This window comes from Eleutherodactylus coqui, chromosome 6 (assembly GCF_035609145.1).
Source record: "Eleutherodactylus coqui strain aEleCoq1 chromosome 6, aEleCoq1.hap1, whole genome shotgun sequence".
Classification (NCBI taxonomy): domain Eukaryota; kingdom Metazoa; phylum Chordata; class Amphibia; order Anura; family Eleutherodactylidae; genus Eleutherodactylus; species Eleutherodactylus coqui.
The window spans coordinates 68882577-68905975 of record NC_089842.1 but is presented as its reverse complement, the minus strand read 5'-3'; the positions used below and the strand labels follow the sequence as shown (position 1 = coordinate 68905975).

Genomic DNA, 23399 nt, shown 5'->3' with positions numbered 1-23399 from the left:
GGTATTCGACTATAGCTCTACGCTGTTCATAGAGCCTGGCCAACATGTGGAGCGTAGAGTTCCACCGTGTGGGCACGTCGCACAGCAGTCGGTGCACTGGCAGCTTAAAGTGATGTTGCAGGGTGCGCAGGGTGGCAGCGTCCGTGTGGGACTTGCGGAAATGTGCGCAGAGCCGGCGCGCCTTTACGAGCAGGTCTGACAAGCGTGGGTAGCTTTTCAGAAACCGCTGAACCACCAAATTAAAGACGTGGGCCAGGCATGGCACGTGCGTGAGGCTGCCGAGCTGCAGAGCCGCCACCAGGTTACGGCCGTTGTCACACACGACCATGCCCGGTTGGAGGCTCAGCGGCGCAAGCCAGCGGTCGGTCTGCTGTGTCAGACCCTGCAGCAGTTCGTGGGCCGTGTGCCTCTTATCGCCTAAGCTGAGTAGTTTCAGCACGGCCTGCTGACGCTTGCCCACCGCTGTGCTGCCACACCGCGCGACACCGACTGCTGGCGACATGCTGCTGCTAACACATCTTGATTGTGAGACAGAGGAGGAGGAGGAGGAGGAGGGTGCTTTAGTGGAGGAAGCATACACCTCCGCAGATACCACCACCGAGCTGGGGCCCGCAATTCTGGGGGTGGGTAGGACGTGAGCGGTCCCAGGCTCTGACTCTGTCCCAGCCTCCACTAAATTCACCCAATGTGCCGTCAGGGAGATGTAGTGGCCCTGCCCGCCTGTGCTTGTCCACGTGTCCGTAGTTAAGTGGACCGTGGCAGTAACCGCGTTGGTGAGGGCGCGCACAATGTTGCGGGAGACGTGGTCGTGCAGGGCTGGGACGGCACATCGGGAAAAGTAGTGGCGACTGGGAACTGAGTAGCGCGGGGCCGCCGCCTCCATGATACTTTTGAAGGACTCCGTTTCCACAACCCTATACGGCAGCATCTCAAGGCTGATGAATTTTGCGATGCGGACGGTTAACGTTTGAGCGTGCGGGTGCGTGGCGGCGTACTTGCGCTTGCGCTCGAACACTTGCGCAAGCGACGGCTGAACGGTGCGCTGAACTACACTGCTGGATGGGGCCGAGGACAGCGGAGATGAGGGTGTGGGTGCAGGCCATGAGGCGGTAGTGCCTGTGTCCTGAGAGGGGGGTTGCATCTCAGTGGCAGGTTGGGGCACAGGGGGAGAGGCAGGGGTGCAAACCGGAGGCGGTGAACGGCCTTTGTCCCACCTTGCGGGGTGCTTGGCCATCATATGTCTGCGCATGGTGGTGGTGGTGAGGCTGTTGGTGTTGGCTCCCCGGCTGAGCTTTGCGCGACAAAGGTTGCACACCACTGTTCGTCGGTCGTCAGGCGTCTCTGTGAAAAACTGCCAGACCTTAGAGCACCTCGGCCTCCGCAGGGTGGCATGGCGCGAGGGGGCGCTTTGGGAAACACTTGGTGGATTATTCGGTCTGGCCCTGCCTCTACCCCTGGCCACTGCACTGCCTCTTGCAACCTGCCCTGCTGATGCCCTTGACTCCCCCTCTGAAGACCTGTCCTCCTGAGTAAGCGTTGCACACCAGGTGGGGTCAGTCACCTCATCGTCCTGCTGCTCTTCCTCCGAATCCTCTGTGCGCTGCTCCCTGGGACTTACTGCCCTTACTACTACCTCACTGCAAGACAACTGTGTCTGATCGTCATCGTCCTCCTCACCCACAGAAAGTTGTTGAGACAGTTGGCGGAAGTCCCCAGCCTCTTCCCCCGGACCCCGGGAACTTTCGAATGGTTGGGCATCAGTGACGATAAACTCCTCTGGTGGGAGAGGAACCGCTGCTGCCCAATCTAAGCAGGGGCCCGAGAACAGTTCCTGGGAGTGTTCCCGCTCCTGAGCAGGTGTCATTGTAGTGGAGTGAGGAGGCTGGGAGGAAGGAGGAGCAGCAGACAGAGGATTCGGATTGGCAGCAGTGGACGGCGCAGAACTGCGGGTAGACGATAGGTTGCTCGAAGCACTTTCTGCCATCCAGGACAGGACCTGCTCACACTGCTCATTTTCTAATAACCGTCTCCCGCGTGGACCCATTAATTGGGCGATGAATGTGGGGACGCCAGAAACGTGCCTCTCTCCTAATCGCGCAGCAGACAGCTGCGACACATCTGGATCAGGAGCTTGGCCTGTGCCCACACCCTCACTTGGCCCTCCGCGTCCTCGGCCACGTCCACGTCCACGTCCTCTAGGCTTACCCCTACCCCTCAGCATGCTGTATTACCAGTGATTAGATTTCCCAGGCAGGAAATAAATTGGCGCAAGACTGCAGGCCAAATATAATTTTTGCCCTTTTTGGAAAACGAAAGGCCCCACTGCCTCTAGTGAATGAATTATCTAAGTTTAATAACTGTGCTGTGTCCCTGCTTATGTGTCACAGAACGTGAGGGTAGCAGAGTTATTATAACTCTTGGAGAGCAGGTATTTTTTTTCCCAATTAAGGAAAGCAAATGGCGAAGCCAGCAGTAAAGCGTAGCTGGCTGCGTATGATTTAGCAATGTTTTTCACACAGCTCACACGTGTCCACCGCCCGTAATAACGGACAGAGGCTGGACAAATAGATTTGTTTTCAGTTTTTTCCCACCAACAGGCAGCACTGCGTATATTCTATGAACCTGAGAAGTTTAATAACTGTGCTGTGTCCCTGCTTATGTGTCACAGAACGTGAGGGTAGCAGAGTTATTATAACTCTTGGAGAGCAGGTATTTTTTTTCCCAATTAAGGAAAGCAAATGGCGAAGCCAGCAGTAAAGCGTAGCTGGCTGCGTATGATTTAGCAATGTTTTTCACACAGCTCACACGTGTCCACCGCCCGTAAGGACGGACAGAGGCTGGACAAATAGATTTGTTTTCAGTTTTTTCCCACCAACAGGCAGCACTGCGTATATTCTATGAACCTGAGAAGTTTAATAACTGTGCTGTGTCCCTGCTTATGTGTCACAGAACGTGAGGGTAGCAGAGTTATTATAACTCTTGGAGAGCAGGTATTTTTTTTCCCAATTAAGGAAAGCAAATGGCGAAGCCAGCAGTAAAGCGTAGCTGGCTGCGTATGATTTAGCAATGTTTTTCACGCAGCTCACACGTCTCCACAGGCGTAAGGACGGATACAGGCTGGACAAATAGATTTCTTTTCAGTTTTTTCCCACCAACAGGCAGCACTGCGTATATTCAATGAACCTGAGAAGTTTAATAACTGTGCTGTGTCCCTGCTTATGTGTCACAGAACGTGAGGGTAGCAGAGTTATTATAACTCTTGGAGAGCAGGTATTTTTTTTCCCAATTAAGGAAAGCAAATGGCGAACCCAGCAGTAAAGCGTAGCTGGCTGCGTATGATTTAGCAATGTTTTTCACGCAGCTCACACGTCTCCACAGGCGTAAGGACGGATACAGGCTGGACAAATAGATTTCTTTTCAGTTTTTTCCCACCAACAGGCAGCACTGCGTATATTCAATGAACCTGAGAAGTTTAATAACTGTGCTGTGTCCCTGCTTATGTGTCACAGAACGTGAGGGTAGCAGAGTTATTATAACTCTTGGAGAGCAGGTATTTTTTTTCCCAATTAAGGAAAGCAAATGGCGAACCCAGCAGTAAAGCGTAGCTGGCTGCGTATGATTTAGCAATGTTTTTCACGCAGCTCACACGTCTCCACAGGCGTAAGGACGGACACAGGCTGGACAAATAGATTTCTTTTCAGTTTTTTCCCACCAACAGGCAGCACTGCGTATATTCAATGAACCTGAGAAGTTTAATAACTGTGCTGTGTCCCTGCTTATGTGTCACAGAACGTGAGGGTAGCAGAGTTATTATAACTCTTGGAGAGCAGGTATTTTTTTTCCCAATTAAGGAAAGCAAATGGCGAACCCAGCAGTAAAGCGTAGCTGGCTGCGTATGATTTAGCAATGTTTTTCACGCAGCTCACACGTCTCCACAGGCGTAAGGACGGACACAGGCTGGACAAATAGATTTCTTTTCAGTTTTTTCCCACCAACAGGCAGCACTGCGTATATTCAATGAACCTGAGAAGTTTAATAACTGTGCTGTGTCCCTGCTTATGTGTCACAGAACGTGAGGGTAGCAGAGTTATTATAACTCTTGGAGAGCAGGTATTTTTTTTCCCAATTAAGGAAAGCAAATGGCGAACCCAGCAGTAAAGCGTAGCTGGCTGCGTATGATTTAGCAATGTTTTTCACGCAGCTCACACGTGTCCACCGCCCGTAAGGACGGACAGAGGCTGGACAAATAGATTTGTTTTCAGTTTTTTCCCACCAACAGGCAGCACTGCGTATATTCTATGAATAATAACTGTGTTGTGGCCCTGCCTATACAATTCTTTCCCTGCAGTATCAATGGAGGGTGGAATGCTCTGCAGAGGCGATTTTGAGAAGCCCAAAAAAAATGCAGCACAGCCAACAGCAGCCTGGACAGTACTGCACACTGATAAATATGGCCCTAGAAAGGACCGTTGAGGTTCTTGAAGGCTACACTCACTCCTAACACTCTCCCTGCCTATGCAGCACTTCTGTCCCTAATGCCAGGTGCAACGGTCTGCAGAGGCGATTTTGAGAAAAAAAAAATCCCACTGCTAACAGCAGCCAACACACAGCTATCAGTGGCCCTAATAAGGACCTTTGGGGGGTCTTGAAGCCTACACTAACTACCAATTCTTTCCCTACAGCAGCTCCGGTATAAACAGCACTGTCCCTCATCTAACTCACACCGCATCTGAGGCGAGCCGCGGGAGGGGCCGACTTTTATATTAGGCGAACACCTGATCTCGCCAGCCACTCACAGCAGGGGGGTGGTATAGGGCTTAAACGTTGCAGGGGGAAGTTGTAATGCCTTCCCTGTCTTTCAATTGGCCAGAAAAGCGCGCTAACGTCTCAGGGAAGGAAGTGAAAGTAACCAGAACACCGCATGGTGTTCGTCACGAATAACGAACATCCCGAACACCCTAATATTCGCACGAATATCAAGCTCGGACGAACGCGTTCGCTCATCTCTATTCATAATGTATTTCCGAGTTTACTCCGAACCAATATCAAGCGTATACTGCCAAGTAACGGTAATATCTCGTGTTTATATAGAGGGAGACTCTTTGAGGTATTAGAATAAAAGTGGCATTAGAGATGTGGGCTAATAGTGGGTCTTGAAGGACCTTTTTGCCAAAGGATGCCCCCAGACCAGACCGAGACTGTTGTCCAAGATAGTCTATATAACAGCTAGGTCTGATTCAGTATCTCAGCATGCACAGTAACAACTCTTTGACTGTGCCTGAGAACGGGCAATATGAAGCAGATAATGTCTGTAGCGGCAGTTGTATTAGAGGAGACCTCTTTAGAGAATAAGCCCTCTTTAGAGAATAAGCCCTCTTATGCCAACATGGATAAAGCGTGCACAGTAGCAATTCTTTAGCTGTGCCTGTGAACGGGCAAAATAGAGCAAGTACTGCCTATAGCGGCAGTTATATTAGAGGAAGCCTCTTTTTTAAAATTAGAGAATAAGCCCTCTTATGCCAACAAATAAATAAAAGTGACCCCTGTCAAGTAGTGCAAGGCTCAGGTTTTCCAATAAAGATGGTATAGGCAAAACCTGAGTCTGATCTAGTAGCTAGATATATGCACAGTGGGGTCACTGTAGCAGAGTCTCCATGTCCCTAAATAGGTCTCTATCTGAGATATAGTGGTATAGAGTATAGCATGAATAGAGCAGCGCCTCTGGCCTTGGTGGTAGGTCAGGGCTATGATAGGTAGGTCAGGGCTACCTCCCCAATTATCAGGTTCAATTTCATTTCAGGAAAAAGTGCACGAAAAAGTCAGCTTGTATAGTTTTGACAATGCAGTCCTTAATTATAGCAACATTTTTCTATCATTTAAACTCAAGCATTGAAGGTGATTTTCCCACTTATTTATGGCATAACGAAAAAATATGCTATAAATTTCTGTCAGGTGGAAGTCCTACCTCTGGTACCACCAGTTATGTTCAAAAGGATTTTATTGAACTTCAATATAAAAATTACATTCAGAATTTAGACATGGGACATTGTTAATTATTGAACTGTTTGCAAATACAAAGACATTTTCCACAGACATATTTGACATTACAAGATTTGATGTCTTCTTCTGTCACAATGAATGTTTCACTTTCCTATGAATGTATTATATTAAAAAAAGGGAATAAACATTTCAACATATTTCAACATAATTCTGTGTCTCGCCCAATGAACTCCTGTCCAATGAGCCCCCCCCCCGCACCAGTCTTCTGGTTATAGGGACCCCCCGGAGAGACCAGCGAGCCTCACACCATCCCTTCTCATCTCATTCAGTCCAGAGATATATGAAAGTATGTGTATAAATTTAGAGAAGAAAACCAAAGAAAGTGAGAAGAAAAAAAATCTGAAAGAGGGGGTCAATAGAGGAGTTTAGGAAAAGGAAGGTACCCTGAAGCCATAGACCAAGATCAATTATAAATTGTTTCTAAATTTCCGTACACAATCACCTGGAGTCTCTCACAATATCGATCTATGCCTCATCAAAGATGCGAGAGAGGAGGAGTCTCGGGACTCCACCCAGACAGTCCAAATAGCATCTGAGCTCCTCCATAGATTTCAAGGAGTCCATGGCCTCCAAACACACTACTCTCGGGATTGTGACATTCTGTCTCCAATATCTGGGGATTATCTGTCGCATTGCCATAATAAAGTGCTGGGGCAGAACCTTTTTGAGATGAGAGATTAGACCGGAGCACCAACTCCGGCATGAACTGCAGTGAGGATTCACATGTGACTCAGTATAATCAGGATACATCTCACTACAGGGGGCCCTTCACAGTTATAGACAACTAGAAGATTCAATCTTTATTAAGCAAATGTTAAAATAGGGGCTATCATGGACAAACTCACATAAACTCATACATAGGATCCTCAATAACTAAGACAGGCCAATCAAAGTCAACTGAGCTCACCCTATTAAAAAATTGATTCAATAACCCAAGTGGCGTAGCAATGGACTTTGAGGGGAATGGAGACCCAAAACATATGTGTTATGTGTGCTGCTGGGATCTGTAGTACTAAGCTTCCTAGCAGCACAGCCCTCAGAGGGTTAATTGATTGAGCTGGCTGGGTGTGGTAGTTCTTGCTAGCCAATCTCCTGGGTCTGTGCTCACATATAAACCCAGCTCCTGATCAGTCTCTGTATGGTGTTCAGGGTGAGCAATCATTAATCCTTGTCTGTTAAAGTTTGCTGTGTGACCTGCTATCTGTGTTTTGTTGCAGCTTGCTGTGTGATCTGTGCCTTGCAGTTCATGTCCGTTTGCACGTTTATTTTGTGTCAGTTTGGTCTGATGAGTTTGTTTGCTATGTCTGCGCTAGGTTGGCCCCTATGGCCCTCTAGTAGATGTGTCTTGCTAGTGTAGGGACTGCAAGATACGAAGAGGATTGCAGCTTAAAGGGGTGGTCTCGCGAAACCAAGTGGGGGTATACACTTCCGTATGGCCATATTAATGCACTTTGTAATATACATCGTGCATTAAATATGAGCCATACAGAAGTTATTCACTTACCTGCTCCGTTGCTGGCGTCCTCGTCTCCATGGTTCCGTCTAAATTCACTGGCAGCTTGCTTTTTTAGACGCGCTTGCGCAGTCCGGTCTTCTCCTTTCAGCACGAGCCGCTTCAGTGTGCTCCCTGCTACAGCTCTTCTGCGCATGCGCAGATGAGCTGTCACTGCTCGGGAGCGCGCTGGAGCGGCCATTCTGTACCTTCCTCTGTTAGAGGAAGGTGCAGAAACTGGAGCTGCCGTCCGGAGAAGCCGCCCAGCTGTCCTGCCGTCCAGCTGTCCTGCCGTCCAGGTAAGTGATGGGCCGGGGGGGGGGGCTGCCGCTGCGCCGGGGGGGGGGGGGGGGGGCTGTCGTCGCTGTGATGCGCCGGGGGGGGCTGCCGCTGCGATGGGGGGTCTGTCGCTAGGCCGGGGGGGGGCTGTCGCTGCGATGGGGGGGCTGTCGCTGCGATGGGGGGGCTGTCGCTAGGCCGGGGGGGGCTGTCGCTGCGATGGGGGGGCTGTCGCTAGGCCGGTGGGGGCTGTCGCTGCGATGGGGGGTCTGTCGCTAGGCCGGGGGGGGGCTGTCGCTGCGATGGGGGGGCTGTCGCTAGGCCGGGGGGGCTGTCGCTGCGATGGGGGGTCTGTCGCTAGGCCGGGGGGGGGCTGTCGCTGCGATGGGGGGGGCTGTCGCTAGGCCGGGGAGGCTGTCGCTGCGATGGGGGGGCTGTCGCTAGGCCGGGGGGAACTAGCGCTGGGCCAGGGGGGTAAGTGATGGGTCGGGGGTGATGTTCACTGACAGGTGAAGGCCCCGGAGCCCAGCGCTGGGCTCCGGGGCCTTCACCTGGGCTGAGGGTCTAGCGCTGGGGAGCCGGGAGCGTAGCGCTGGGGAGCCGGGGGCTAGCGCCGGTTACCTGCTGCCTGGCGGTGGGTGACTGGTCGGCGGCTGCGGGGCGTCTGGTCGGCGGCTGCAGGGCGTCCGGTTGCCATGGAGACACAGCTGGCAGCGTCTCGGGAGCGCGCACGTCGGGCTGCAGCAAGCGAAGGGAAAAGAGCCGGCGGCCATCTTGGGGAAACTTTTATAAGTTGCTGAAACGCTGGAACGGTAAGTACAAACCAGCTAGGAAAGTCATTTACAGGGGTAATTAGTAATGTATGTTTAATTAGGGGGATTGGGCAAAAAAAAAAAAAATCACTGCTTCCTCGAGACATCTCCTTTAAGTTTATTGGCCAATGTACGAACTAACACCTCGCATTTATATTCAGCTTATCATCTGCTATTAGTGTTTGCATTGTGGCTGCTGTATGCTGTGTATTCTGACTCTGTGTGTCCTGTGGTTCAGTCCCTGTCATGTGGCATGTGTATATGTCCTGTTCTGGTGCGTGGCTTCTAGGATCAGCTAGGGCCCAGATCTGAAGATCGCTGGGCTGCCCTTATTGGGGCAATGTCCCCGCTTAGGTAGGGCCAGGTCAACCTCCCTAGAGCCAGGGCCAACTGCTTGACACCTGTGTGACCCGTGTGCGTACCCATTCCTCACTTGGTCACGATCGGTTGGGCCACATGCTTACTTTGCCCACACAATTGTAACAATATGATAACCAGGGGCCTAATTGACTTCTATGATAGCGATGAAATGATAGTCAATGTCACATCTCTCTCTTAGTATGACAGTGCATGCAATTGCATGAACCATCCAACCAGGGTGGGCATAAAAGTGAAAAGCTATTTGCAAGGTTCACAGTTAACAGAGCGATAACACAATTTTTTGATTCAAGACCAACAGCAGTACAGGTTTGATGCATTTCTCTGTTAGTAGCAACAGCTCATCAGGAACCCAGGAACCTTTCTAGCTGTGTTGCTCCAAAGGAAAGCTTTTTGAACCCTCTCCCCCTATGAAACTGAACTACAAAGCCTGTAATTTAACATAATAGTTGCCGGGTATACAACCTTCCTAGGCTATGAGCTAAACACCAGTTGGGAGCACAATAAATGTGGTTCTTTAGTGTTCCCACATGTCTAGGTAGCAGCAGCCTACTTTCAGTACACCACTATCTCAGCAGTTCTATAAATTACATAGCTGAAGGTGTACAACTCCACAGGTAATCTTATAAGTATCCCATGCTACAGGATATGAAAGAATGGTGTCTCACAGCTCCCATGAGAGCAAGGGGTTAACAGGCAAGGTCTGCTAGATAGAAGCCCTGAACATGGCCCCCAGCTGTCTGTCCAGTTTCAGAGAGAGAGAGATAAAACAAAAGGCAGGTAGAATCTCAGGCCTTGATAGTAGGCCTTGATGATAACCTCTTGCCTACCATCAAGGTCTGAGGCTCTACCTGTTTTTTTATTGAGCTATAAGTTGAGCTCCTGTAGTCTAAGTAATATATTCATTTTGTGTGACAGAGCATAGGATTTAGACCAAAGCTCTCCAGAAACGACGTCTCCCCAAGGCCTCCTACTGCAGTGACTGAGAACCAATCCTTGAGCCGGGGAGACAGTGGGGTACAAGATGGCAGCAGTTTACAGTGGCTCTACATCTCCCCTCCCAAAGACTGAAGTATAGCCCAGCCCAGTCACCAGCAAGGGAGATACGATTTTAGACTTGATAACTGCAGTTCATTCCTAGATTATTGTTGTGACACCAGTGTCTCTAGATAAGTCATACGTTACTTGTGATAAATAAATGAGTTCACAGACAAAAAGTGCTTTTCAAAACCGGGGACACATGGTTTTCTTTTACTCATGATCCAACTTTGATTTTCCAACACAGGCAAATTACTTGCCCTTCTCAACATGAACATACAGGCTTCGGAACAGAGTTCTGGCTTTTGCATTCCCATATGAACTCTTAAGTAGAATCTGCTGTGCTTTCGTCCCCGGATGAGGCAAGCCTTCTAGCAGCAGAGACATAGCCACAGCCTAGCCCCGACAGGAGCATTAGCCCGTCTCTCTTGCATGCACCTCCTTCTCTGACCACCAAGATCACACTTCTTCTTCCACTCACAAACTTCTCCCTATTCTCCCAAACCACTAATCACAACACACTTATGGGATAGGGAGACAAATGAACTTACCTAAAGACAAACAGACTTACAAATGATGAAGAGACCCTATTCTGGGTCACTACACTCCTACTTCCTGATTCAGCTGGGGTCAGAGATCTTCATCCGCTCTTCAGGCAGGAGCACGTACACTAGTGAGATAATGTGTGTAGGTGCCTCCTCTGCCGTGCATAGTCGTTCAAATGGTGTGAGATTTACTATCAGGCCTGAGTATGGAGCAAGTGTAGTGATATAGCTATGCATTAGGAAATACAATAGACAGGATCCCCTTGGCAAGCTGCATTTTCCCTTTAAACTTATGAGGGTTCTCCCTCCTCTTGACCCCATGACATCTTGCACACAGGGCAACTCCATCTCTGGCATAAAAGAGATAGAGGTTTGTGACATCTTAGGCAATAATTTGGGTTTTCCCACCTGTGGGATAAATGACCCCAGTCTCGATATCTCCGAGCTCCCTCTAGTTTGTTTATGTCAAGCACGTAGTAATGCTTGTATAAGGGCTTGAGGCACTAATCCTTTTCCAGTCCAGACCCCAGGGAATCCAGAATGCTCCCCTGATCTGAAAGGGGTTTATAGCCTGCTCCACCTCACTAACAGCTTAGACCCAGGGTGCTGATATATGTCTATGATGCAGTTGTCGATTGTAGCTTTGTGATATAATTCCAGATGGGGCAATCCCACTCTCCTTCAGATTTATGCCTTGTTAGGCCTTATAGCTGATGCGCTGTGAGGCATTACGCCAGATGAATCTAGTTACTAGTTTCCTGAGCTTTGTAAAATAGTATCTAGGTATATCCAAAAGGGACCATTTGGAAAATGTATAGAATTTTGGGTAGAATGTTAATTTTTAGTACTTTGATCCTACCAAACCACGAAAGTGGTACATTTTACCATTCCTTTAATTCTGTCTCAAGTTTTGAAATGTTGTGTAATATAATTCTAAGGTTTGTTTTGGATCATATGGATAGTGGATTTCCTAGGTATTTTATGGGAGAATTCCTCCACTTAAAGGGGAAGTGTTCCCAAAGATGTTCCACTTCGCCCGCTGGGATAAATATATTAAATTTTTTTTTTTTGAATGTTAATTTTGAAATTACAAATCTACTATATCTAGAGAATTCCTGTAAAAGCACGAGAATATAGGGATGTGATATAAAGCAACATGTCATCTGCGTATAATGCTAGTTTGTGGATCTGGTGCCCATGATGAATCCATCTAATGGAAGGGTTATTTCTGATTGCACCAGAGACTCAATCACCAATAGGTACACATAGGAACAGAGAGGGCAGTCCTGCTTATACCATTCCTAATTTAGAAGGGACACAACAGCCACCCATTTACCCTCACCTGCGCCGAGGGGCCATGGAACACTAAAATAATCCAGGAGATTAATCTGGGTCCCAAGATTATTTTTCGCAACCTTGCTTCCATGAATTCCCATTTGACTCTGTCGATCGCGTTTTCTGCATCAAATGAGATTAAGCTTAGTGGGTCTCCTAGCTTGTGGGACCTTGTAACCAGTGATATCATCCTGATGGTGTAGTCCCTGGCCTCTCTTCCAGGGAGAAAACTAACCTGTTCTTTGTTGATAAGCTGGGGCCTAAGTGTGTTTAACCCCTTAATGCTACAAGACGTACAGTTATGACCTACAGCTTCAGGTTATGTATAAAGGGAGATTGCAGGGCAATCTCGCTCCATACATCGCGGGTGTTGGCTATTACTTAAACAGCTCTGATAAGACACGCTGCTCATCAGAGCTGTTAATCCTTTAAATGCCATGGTCAATTTTGACAGCAACATTTAAATGCTCTGACCTATGTTCAAGGGTACAGTACAGCCCCCCGCAATGAGATTGTGGGTTGCCATGTGGGTGACATGGCAGCCTGGGGCCTTCTAAAAAAAAGCCCCAGGGCTGTCATAGCAAAATGCCTATCAAGCCATGCCTGTGAACGTCGTGAGAAAAAAAAAAAGAACGCCAGAATTGTGCTTTTTGGTCACCATCTCCAAGAAAAAATGTAATAAAAAGCAATCAAAAGGTTTTGTGTATTCCAAATCTGTACCAACAGAAACTACAGGACGTCCTTCCCAAAATGTGCCCTTGCACAACTATGTTGACGAAAAAATTAAAAGTTATTGCGGTCAGAAGATGGCAACAGAAAAAATGTAAAAAAATTAAATATCTTTGAAAAAAAAATAAAAGTAGTACAGCAAAAAAAACTATGTAAATTTGGTATCGTAGTAATCACACTGACCCATAAAATAAATTTATCATGTCATTTTTGGTTGCAGTATGTACACTGTAGAAACAAGATGCACTCAAAGATGGCAGAATTTAATTTTTTCCATCTCGCTGTACTTAGAATTTTTTTTTAAGTTTTTCAATACATTATATGGCACACTAAATAGTACTATTAAAAATACAACTCGACCCACAAAAAACAAGCCCTCAGACAGTGATGGCGATAGATAAAAAAAAAAGAGTTATGTTTTTTTTTTTTTAAATGAGGGAGGAAAAAACAAAAATGAAAAAGATAGGGCCATGTCCTTAAGGGGTTAATCTAGCTGCTATCATTTTTAAAAACAATTTGCTATCATTATTAAATAAGAAAATAGGGTGATAACCACATGATGATGGATTTTTACCTGGTTTAGCGTTCACATGTCTGTGTGCTAGTAGGGACTGTGGAGGGAAGGGACAGCCCCTGGACACTGCTTTGAATATGCTCAGTTACATGGCAGATAGTTTTTCTCCAAATGTTTTATAAAATCTAGTAGTAAATCAATCTGGCCCTGGGCTCTTACACATTTTTAAAGTCCATAGCACATGTTTTTATTTCCTCTTCCAAAAAATTACGAAAGAGGGCCTCTGTTTCTTATGTTGAGATAGGATTAGGGCAATTGGTTTCTAAATATTCAATAATATGTTCTTGTGTGCTACCCAGGGGCGTAACTATAGAGAATGCAATTGCACCCGGGCCCAGGAGCCATAGAGGGGCCCATAAGGCCTCTTCTCTCCATATAGGGAGCCTAGTACTATGAATAAAGCATTATAGTTGGGGGGTCTGTTACAGGTTTTGCACTTGGGCCCAGGAGCTTCAAGTTACGCCTCTGGTGCTACCCTCCATTTGCGTGACTTGGGCCTGTATGGAAAGTACGTGAGGTAAGGATGTACTAGGGGGGTATCGTTCTCGCTAACCATTTTCCCCATCTATCACTATATTCATAGCACTTGGCTCTCATTTGGTCTCTGTGACAGTGTTTTCTGATCCAAAAATTTTCTGATCCCATTTCTAAGGTTAGTAATCTCTGCCAACAAGGTGTCAGAGGGGTGTTATTTGTTGGTTATTTCTTTAGAGCCATATTTTATAAATAATTGCGATAGAGCGTACAAGCTATCTTTAACCTTAGACTGTGGGAAATATATATCCCTCTCAATACGCATTTCAGTGCTTCCGATTTTGTTGATGCTGGGATAGGATCAGCCTGATGATCTACTATGAAGTTAGTGATGGCACTTACAATGTCAGAGACACAAGCGTCATCCTTTCGTAAATTGTCATTCAAGCGCCAGTTTGGGCCGCTCCTCTCCTCACCCTCACTCCCCAAGGATCCAAATACGGGTGCATGGTCCGACCACAGGAATGTGTCAATAGAATACTCTGGGTCATTATCCAGTAAGCCATGTGAAATAAATATATGATCTAATGTGGTGTAAGTTTTGTGGGCTAAGGAGTGGAAGCTATAATCTTTTCCCTCCTGATGAACTGTGTCTGGTACCACCAGATATCAAGAGAACAATGGCATCTTCTGGCCCCCATTTCATTAGATGAAGTGGCTAATAGATACTATACTTAAACAGAATTGAATGGAAAAAAATGAGCATGTGTCCATGGATCTCCATTCAAGTCTATGTATATTATTGAAAAAGCAAAGCAGATTCAGCTTTACTGTTTATATAAAGCCCATAGTTATTAAAAGAGATATAGTGCCACCTCTCCATTTAAAGGGGTTGTACTAAGTTATAAAGTTATTCGCTATCTACAGTATAGGGTTTCACTTTATGATAGGTGGGGGTCTGACTGCGGGGACCTCCACGAATCCCGAGAATTGGGGTTCAGTCAGACTCTGAATGAATAAAGCAGAAATCGCTCAGGTGTCCCACCACTTCATTCACTTTAGTGACAGTGCGGGAGATTGCTGAAGTGCTTGAACTCTGTAATCTCTGGCGCTGTCATTGAGGTAAATGGAGCAGTTGTGCAACCTCCACCCCATTCACTTGAGGACCAAGTTGTGATCAGTGAGGGTCCCCACAGTCGTTCCACCATCGATCATAAATAGAGATGAGCGAGCACCAAAATGCTCGGGTGCTCGTTACTCGGGACGAAATTATCGCGATGCTCGAGGGTTCGTTTCGAGTAACGAACCCCATTGAAGTCAATGGGCGACTCGAGCATTTTTGTATATCGCCGATGCTCGCTAAGGTTTCCATTTGTGAAAATCTGGTCAATTCAATAAAGTGATGGGAACGACACAGCAACGGATAGGGCAGGCGAGGGGCTACATGTTGGGCTGCATCTCAAGTTCCCAGGTCCCACTATTAAGCCACAATAGCGGCAAGAGTGCCCCCCCCATCCCAACAACTTTTACTTCTGAAAAGCCCTCATTAGCAATGCATACCTTAGCTAAGCACCACACTACCTCCAACAAAGCACAATCACTGCCTGCATGACACTCCGCTGCCACTTCTCCTGCGTTACATGCTGCCAAACTCCCCCCCCCCCCCGCACGACGCAGTGTCCACAGCGCACACCAAAGTATCCCTGCGCAGCCTTCAGCTGCCCTCATGCCACACCACCCTCATGTCTATTTATAAGTGCGTCTGCCATGAGGAGGAACCGCAGGCACACACTGCAGAGGGTTGGCACGCCTAGGCAGCGACCCTCTTTAAAAGGGGCGGGGCGATAGCCCACAATGCTGTACAGAAGCAATGAGAAATATAATACTGTGCCACCGCCATCAGGAGCTGCACACATGGGCATAGCAATGGGGAACCTATGTACCACACACTATTCATTCTGTCAAGGTGTCTGCATGCCCCAGTCAGAACGCGTTTTTTTATAAATAGTCACAGGCAGGTACAACTCCGCAATGGGAATTCCGTGTGCACCCACAGCATGGGTGGCTCCCTGGAACCCACCGGCTGTACATTAATGTATCCCATTGCAGTGCCCTTCACAGCTGAGGTAATGTCTTGTTTAATGCAAGTGGGCTTCGGCCCACACTGCATGCCCCAGTCAGACTGGGGTTCTTTAGAAGTGGACACATGCAGTTACAACTCCGTGTGGACCCACGGCATGGGTGGCTCCCTGGAACCCACCGGCGGTACATAAATATATCCCATTGCAGTGCCCAACACAGCCGATGTAACGTCAGCTGTAATGCAGGTGGGCTAAAAATTAATTGGATTACACTGTAGGCGAGGGCCCCCAAAAATTGGTGTACCAACAGTACTAATGTACCTCAGAAAAATTGCCCATGCCCAACCAAGAGGGCAAGTGAAACCCATTAATCGCTTTGATTAATGTGGCTTAATTGGTAACTAGGCCTGGAGGCAGCCCAGTTAAAATAAAAATTGGTTCAGGTGAAAGTTTCAACGCTTTAATGAGCATTGAAACGTATAAAAATTGTTTACAAAAATTATATGACTGAGCCTTGTGGGCCTAAGAAAAATTGCCCGTTCGGCGTGATTACGTCAGGTTTCAGGAGGAGGAGCAGGAGGAGGAGGATGAATATTATACACAGATTGATGAAGCAAAAATGTCCCCGTTTTTGATGGTGATAGAGAACGATGCTTCCATCCGCGGGTGCAGCCTACGTATTGCTTAGGTATCGCTGCTGTCCGCTGGTGAAGAAGAGAAGTCTGGGGAAATCCAGGCTTTGTTCATCTTGATGAGTGTAAGCCTGTCGGCACTGTCGGTTGATAGGCGGGTACGCTTATCCGTCATGATTCCCCCAGGCGCACTAAACACCCTCTCTGACAAGACGCTAGCCGCAGGACAAGCAAGCACCTCCAGGGCATACAGCGCGAGTTCAGGCCACGTGTCCAGCTTCGACATCCAGTAGTTGTAGGGGGCAGAGGCTTCACCGAGGACGGTCGTGCGATCGGCTACGTACTCCCTCACCATCCTTTTACAGTGCTCCCGCCAACTCAGCCTTGACTGGGGACCGGTGACACAGTCTTGCTGGGGAGCCATAAAGCTGGCAAAGGCCTTGGAGAATGGTCCCCTGCCTGCGCTGTACATGCTGCCTGATCTCTGCGCCTCCCCTGCTACCTGGCCCTCGGAACTGTGCCTTCTGCCACTAGCGCTGTCGGATGGGAAGTTTACTATCAGTTTGTCCACCAGCGCCCTGTGGTATAGCATCATACTGGAACCCCTTTCCTCTTCGGGAATGAGAGTGGAAAGGTTCTCCTTATACCGTGGGTCGAGCAGTGTGTACACCCAGTAATCCGTAGTGGCCAGAATGCGTGTAACGCGAGGGTCATGAGAAAGGCATCCTAACATGAAGTCAGCCATGTGTGCCAGGGTACCTGTACGCAACACATGGCTGTCCTCACTAGGAAGATCACTTTCAGGATCCTCCTCCTCCTCCTCTGGCCATACTTGCTGAAAGGATGACAGGCAAGCAGTATGTGTACCGTCAGCAGTGGGCCAAGCTGTCTCTTCCCCCTCCTCCTCAAGCTCCTCCCCCTCCTCCTCCTCCTCAACACGCTGAGATATAGACATGAGGGTGCTCTGACTATCCAGCGACATACTGTCTTCCCACGTCTCCGTTTCCAAGTGCAAAGCGTCTGCCTTTATGCTTTGCAGGGAACTTCTCAAGAGGCATAGCAGAGGAATGGTGACGCTAATGATTGCAGCATCCCCGCTCACCATCTGGGTAGACTCCTCAAAGTTCCCAAGGACCTGGCAGATGTCTGCCAACCAGGCCCACTCTTCTGTAAAGAATTGAGGAGGCTGACTCCCACTACGCCGACCATGTTGGAGTTGGTATTCAACAATAGCTCTACGCTGCTCATAGAGCCTGGCCAACATGTGGAGCGTAGAGTTCCACCGTGTGGGCACGTCGCACAGCAATCGGTGCACTGGCAGATTAAACCAATGTTGCAGGGTCCGCAGGGTGGCAGCGTCCGTCTTGGAGTTGCGGAAATGTGCGCTGACCCGGCGCACCTTTCCGAGCAGGTATGACAAGTGTGAGTAGCTTTTCAGAAAGCGCTGAACCACCAAATTAAAGACATGGGCCAGGCATGGCACGTGCGTGAGGCTGCCGAGCTGCAGAGCCTCCACCAGGTTACGGCCGTTGTCACACACGACCATGCCCGGTTGGAGGCTCAGCGGCGCAAGCCAGCGGTCGGTCTGCTCTGTCAGACCCTGCAGCAGTTCGTGGGCCGTGTGCCTCTTCTTTCCTAAGCTGAGTAGTTTCAGCACGGCCTGCTGACGCTTGCCCACCGCTGTGCTGCCGTGCCGCGCGACACCGACTGCTGGTGACGTGCTGCTGCTAACACATCTTGATTGCGAGACAGAGGTTGCGTAGGAGGAGGAGGAGGGTGGTTTAGTGAAGGAAGCATACACCACCGCAGATACCACCACCAAGCTGGGGCCCGCAATTCTGGGGGTGGGTAGGACGTGAGCAGTCCCAGGCTCTGACTCTGTCCCAGCCTCCACTAAATTCACCCAATGTGCCGTCAGGGAGATATAGTGGCCCTGCCCGCCTGTGCTTGTTCACGTGTCTGTTGTTAAGTGGACCTTGGCAGTTACCGCGTTGGTGAGGGAGCGTACAATGTTGCGGGAGACGTGGTCGTGCAGGGCTGGGACGGCACATCGGGAAAAGTAGTGGCAACTGGGAACCGAGGAACGCGGGGCCGCCGCCGCCATCATGCTTTTGAAAGCCTCCGTTTCCACAAGCCTATACTGCAGCATCTCCAGGCTGATCAATTTGGCAATGTGCACGTTTAACGCTTGAGCGTGCGGGTGCGTGGCGGCGTACTTGCGCTTGCGCTCAAACAGTGGCGCTAGCGACGTCTGGACGCTGCGCTGAGAGACATTGCTGGATGGGGCCGAGGACAGCGGAGGTGAGGGTGTGGGTGCAGGCCAGGAGACGATAGTGCCTGTGTCCTCAGAGGGGGGTTGGATCTCAGTGGCAGGTTGGGGCACAGGGGGAGAGGCAGTGGTGCAAACCGGAGGCGGTGAACGGCCTTCGTCCCACCTTGTGGGGTGCTTGGCCATCATATGCCTGCGCATGCTGGTGGTGGTGCCTCCCCAGCTGATCTTGGCGCGACAAAGGTTGCACACCACTGTTTGTCGGTCGTCAGGCGTCTCTGTGAAAAACTGCCACACCGTAGAGCACCTTGACCTCTGCAGGGTGGCATGGCGCCAGGGGGCGCTTTGGGAAACAGTTGGTGGATTATTCGGTCTGGCCCTGCCTCTACCCCTGGCCACCGCACTGGCTCGGCCTGTGCCCACACCCTGACTTGTGCCTCCGCGTCCTCGCCCGCATCCACGTCCTCTAGGCCTACCCCTACCCCTCAGCATGGTGTATTACCAGTAGTGCAGAAACAGAATGCTGTAATTAAATGTGCCGCTTATTGGCCTGTGGTTGGAGGCTGACTTCGCTTACGGAACGCCAGGAAATAATTTTGCGCAAGCCTGCTGTAACACTTAGCTGGCTGCGTATGAATTAGCAGGACAACTACACCCAGCACAGACCCAGAACACTGAGGACAGTCACAGGCAGCCCAAATAGATTTTTTTCCCCAAATGTTTTTGCAAAGGCCCACTGCCTATATTCAATAAATATGTCTTCTGTCCCTGCCTCACAATATATGTCTTCTGTCCCTGCCTCACCACCACTACTGGCCCTGGAGTATGTATAATTACTGCAGGGCGCAATGCTCTGCACGGCCGACATACAAAAAAAAAAAAATGTGCAACACTGCAAAAAGCAGCCTCCACACTACTGCACACGGTTAGATGTGGCCCTAAGAAGGACCGTTGGGGTTCTTGAAGCCTAAAATACTCCTAACACTCTCCCTATAGCAGCTCCGGCACCAACAGCACTTTCCCTCCTCTATGTCAGAACAAATCTGTGGCGAGCCGCGGGAGGGGCCGATTTTTATACTCGGGTGACACCTGATCTCGCCAGCCACTCACTGCAGGGGGGTGGTATAGGGCTTGAACGTCGCAGGGAGAAGTTGTAATGCCTTCCCTGTCTTTCTATTGGCCAGAAAAGCGCGCTAACGTCTCAGAGATGAAAGTGAAAGTAACTCGAACATCGCGTGGTACTCGTCACGAGTAACGAGCATCTCGAACACGCTAATACTCGAACGAGTATCAAGCTCGGACGAGTACGTTCGCTCATCTCTAATCATAAAGTTATCCCCTATATTGTGGATTGGGGATAACTTTATAACTTGACACAGCTTCTTTAATCTTGACCGGGGCACAGTGGGCAAAAGACAGTGATCCCAGATGCTACAATATTTTCATTATGAAAAGTGCCCTTTAATTGCTTCTTTACCATTTCCAGCATTCTTCCAGCAAAGAATATTTTTACCAGACATTCTTCCTATTTTTTTCAGGGGTAGTAGGCAGTAATGGAGAGCACTGGAAACAACTACGCCGCTTCTCTCTGATGACATTAAGGAACTTTGGGATGGGTAAAAGAAGCATTGAACAGAGAATTCAAGAAGAGACCCAGTTCCTTATGGAAGAATTACAAAAGAGTCAAGGTAAGAACTGCTCAAACATATACATCATTAAAGAAATTTATGCTCAAAAGTGTCTTATCTCAGCAGATTTTACTGTCACTAATAAGTACAATAGTTGGACATATAAGAGTTGGAAAAAAATAACAAAAAGTACTCTACATTCATGAGTGTTTTTTTATTTTTCATGTGACTGTCCTCTGCATTGCTAACTAACTCATAGCAGGCGCACCTTAGTTCAGCTGCACTCTGTCCTTGTACACTCAAACTGCCTTACCACAAGGTGGACTGAGTTCCCCCTATTTATAACTTGGACCTTCCAAGGATATAACCAATGTGGCACAACGCTACAGCGTCCACACATGACCCCTGACTTCAGCCAATTTACATGCCCACTGCTACAAAGTATTAGTGCCTTATAGGGACACTTCATATTAATTTACCAATTCACATCAATAGCTCAGTGCTAGTAATAAAGTGCATGTTAGTCAAATACATTATTATATTCAGTACAATATCGCATAATGTGACAGAACTCTACACAGCAGTATGACATGGCACAAACTGCCATGACATCAGTTACCAGTTACTTCACTGGTAGTAACAACTCAAGTATATGATTTGTTGGAAGGCAGTGATTGTGTGCTCTGACAATCCTCATCAAGGTTCTCACTTATGGCCTTTCTCTGTCAATTCCTGTTGATAACAGATGCCATAAAACTAGGACTACATAACAACTTACCTTGCATGCAACACTGTGTCTAACTGTGACATGATAGTGCCAGAAAATTCAACTTCGTTGGATTTTAGTTGCAGATTGCAAGTCTTATCCAACTATTTCCACCATAGAGATCAATGTTAGTCATATGCAACAGCAACTTTTCTTTAATTTGCTGATAATTTGATTGCTCTTTTAACAGCAAATTTGCAGCTCTGAAATAGTACAGTGACCTTTTTGCAACTTTCTGTCATATGTCATATGTTGTTATGTAGCCCTAGCCTACAGCACACAAATTGCTGCAAGTCTTCAAAAACTAAAAAAAAAATGATGCTGTTGCCTCCTGTTCAATCACAGCTCAGCCATTGGATCCAACACTCTATTTTTCCAAAGCTGTATCAAATGTCATCTGTTCAGTGGTATTTGGAAATCGATTTGAGTATGAGGACAAAGAGTTTCTGAAGCTTTTAAGTGACCTGAATGAACTCTTTAAAGGATTTAGCTCTGTTTGGGCACAGGTAAGTAAGGATTTGCTTCCAGTCCAAAAATGCATTAATGCTAGGTGTTACATGTCTACATGACATGACTTTACTACACTATTTTCTTTCAGATGTACAATGCTTATCCAAAGTTAATGGGAAAGATCCCAGGACCTCATCAAAAAACATTCATTGGTTTTGAACGTATTCAGGAATTTATTGTAAAAAGTATAAGAAAGCATAAGGAAGCTTTGGATCTCAATGACCCTCGGGATTTCATTGACTGCTTCCTCATTAAGATGGAACAGGTAAGTTTGTTCCATATAAATTGCACAGGGACCTAGTTAGAGATTTGTTACCTAGCAAGTAGAGATGAGCGAGCACCAAAATGCTCAGGTGCTCGTTACTCGAGTCGAACTTTCCGCAATGCTCGAGGGTTCGTTTCGAGTAACGAACCCCATTGAAGTCAATGGGCGACTCGAGTATTTTTGTATGGGACCTATGCTCCGCTAAGGTTTTTATTTGTGAAAATCTGGGAAATTCAAGAAAGTGATGGGAACGACACAGAAACGGATAGGGCAGGTGAGGGGCTACATGTTGGGCTGCATCTCAAGTTCCCAGGTCCCACTATTAAGCCACAATAGCGGCAAGAGTGCCCCCCCCTCCCAACAATTTTTACTTCTGAAAAACCCTCCTTAGCAAGGCATACCTTAGCTAAGCACCACACTACCTCCAACAAAGCACAATCACTGCCTGCATGACACTCCGCTGCCACTTGTCCTGGGTTACATGCTGCCCAACCACCCCGCACGACCCAGTGTCCACAGCGCACACAAAAGTGTCCCTGCGCAGCCTTCAACTGCTCTCATGCCACACGCTGGCCTCATATTTTTATAAATAGTCACAGGCAGGTACAACTCCGCAATGGGAATTCCGTGTGCACCCACAGCATGGGTGGCTCCCTGGAACGCACCGGCGGTACATAAATAATTCCCATTGCATTGCCCAGCACAGCTGACGTAACGTCAGATGAAATGCAGGTGGGCTTCGACCAACACTGCATGCCCCAGTCAGACTGGGGTTCTTTATAAGTAGACACATACAGTTACAACTCAGTGTTGACCGACAGCATAGGTGGGTCCCAGGAAGCCACCGGCGGTACATAAATAATTCACATTGCATTGCCCAGCATAGCTGAGGTAACGTGAGATGAAATGCAGGTGGGCTTCGGCCCACACTGCATGCCACAGTCTGACCGGGGTTTTTAATACATAGACACTGGCAAGTACAAATCACTAATGTGAAGTCCCTGTGGACCCACAGCATAGGTGGCTCCCTGGAACCCATCGGCGGTACATAAACAAATCCCATTGCAGTGCCCTGCTCAGCAGAGCTAACGTCACATACAATACAGGTGGGCTTCGGCCCACAGTGCATGCCCCAGTCAGACTGGTAATATGTACCTTAACAGTAACCGCGTTGGTGGGAAAGGGCCTCGCCACCATCATGTCTTTGGGAAGCCTCCGTTTCCACACCACAGTGACACAGCATTAGCAGCGGTATAGTCAGAGCCCAGAATTAGTAACATTTCAGCGGTAGCATTAGGGACAGGCCCCAGTAACATATCACTAGCAGCAGTATAGGGGGAGCACAGTCTTAGTTCCATTTCAGTAGTAGTAGCAGTCAAGACAGGCCACAGTAACATTCCCGTTGCAGCAGTTTAGGAAGATAACAGTCTCTTTCACATTTCAGTAGTTGCAGTATACACAAGGCCCCAGTTACATTTGTGCAGCAAAAGGGTAGGCCAACCCCACACACCTTGCTGTACCATGAGTGAAGG

The 23399-nt window shown here is 48.2% G+C and overlaps 1 protein-coding gene across 1 annotated transcript in view; it reads left to right on the top strand.

Annotated features, from left to right (window-relative positions):
• LOC136632211 (cytochrome P450 2A13-like) overlaps positions 1 to 23399 on the top strand; it is a 60197-nt gene that overhangs the window by 7783 nt on the left and 29015 nt on the right. Inside the window, exons 3-5 of the mRNA XM_066606941.1 lie at positions 20237 to 20386; positions 21438 to 21598; positions 21691 to 21867. Coding sequence (XP_066463038.1) covers positions 20237 to 20386; positions 21438 to 21598; positions 21691 to 21867 — 488 coding nt within the window. The remainder of the gene's footprint in view (positions 1 to 20236; positions 20387 to 21437; positions 21599 to 21690; positions 21868 to 23399) is intronic.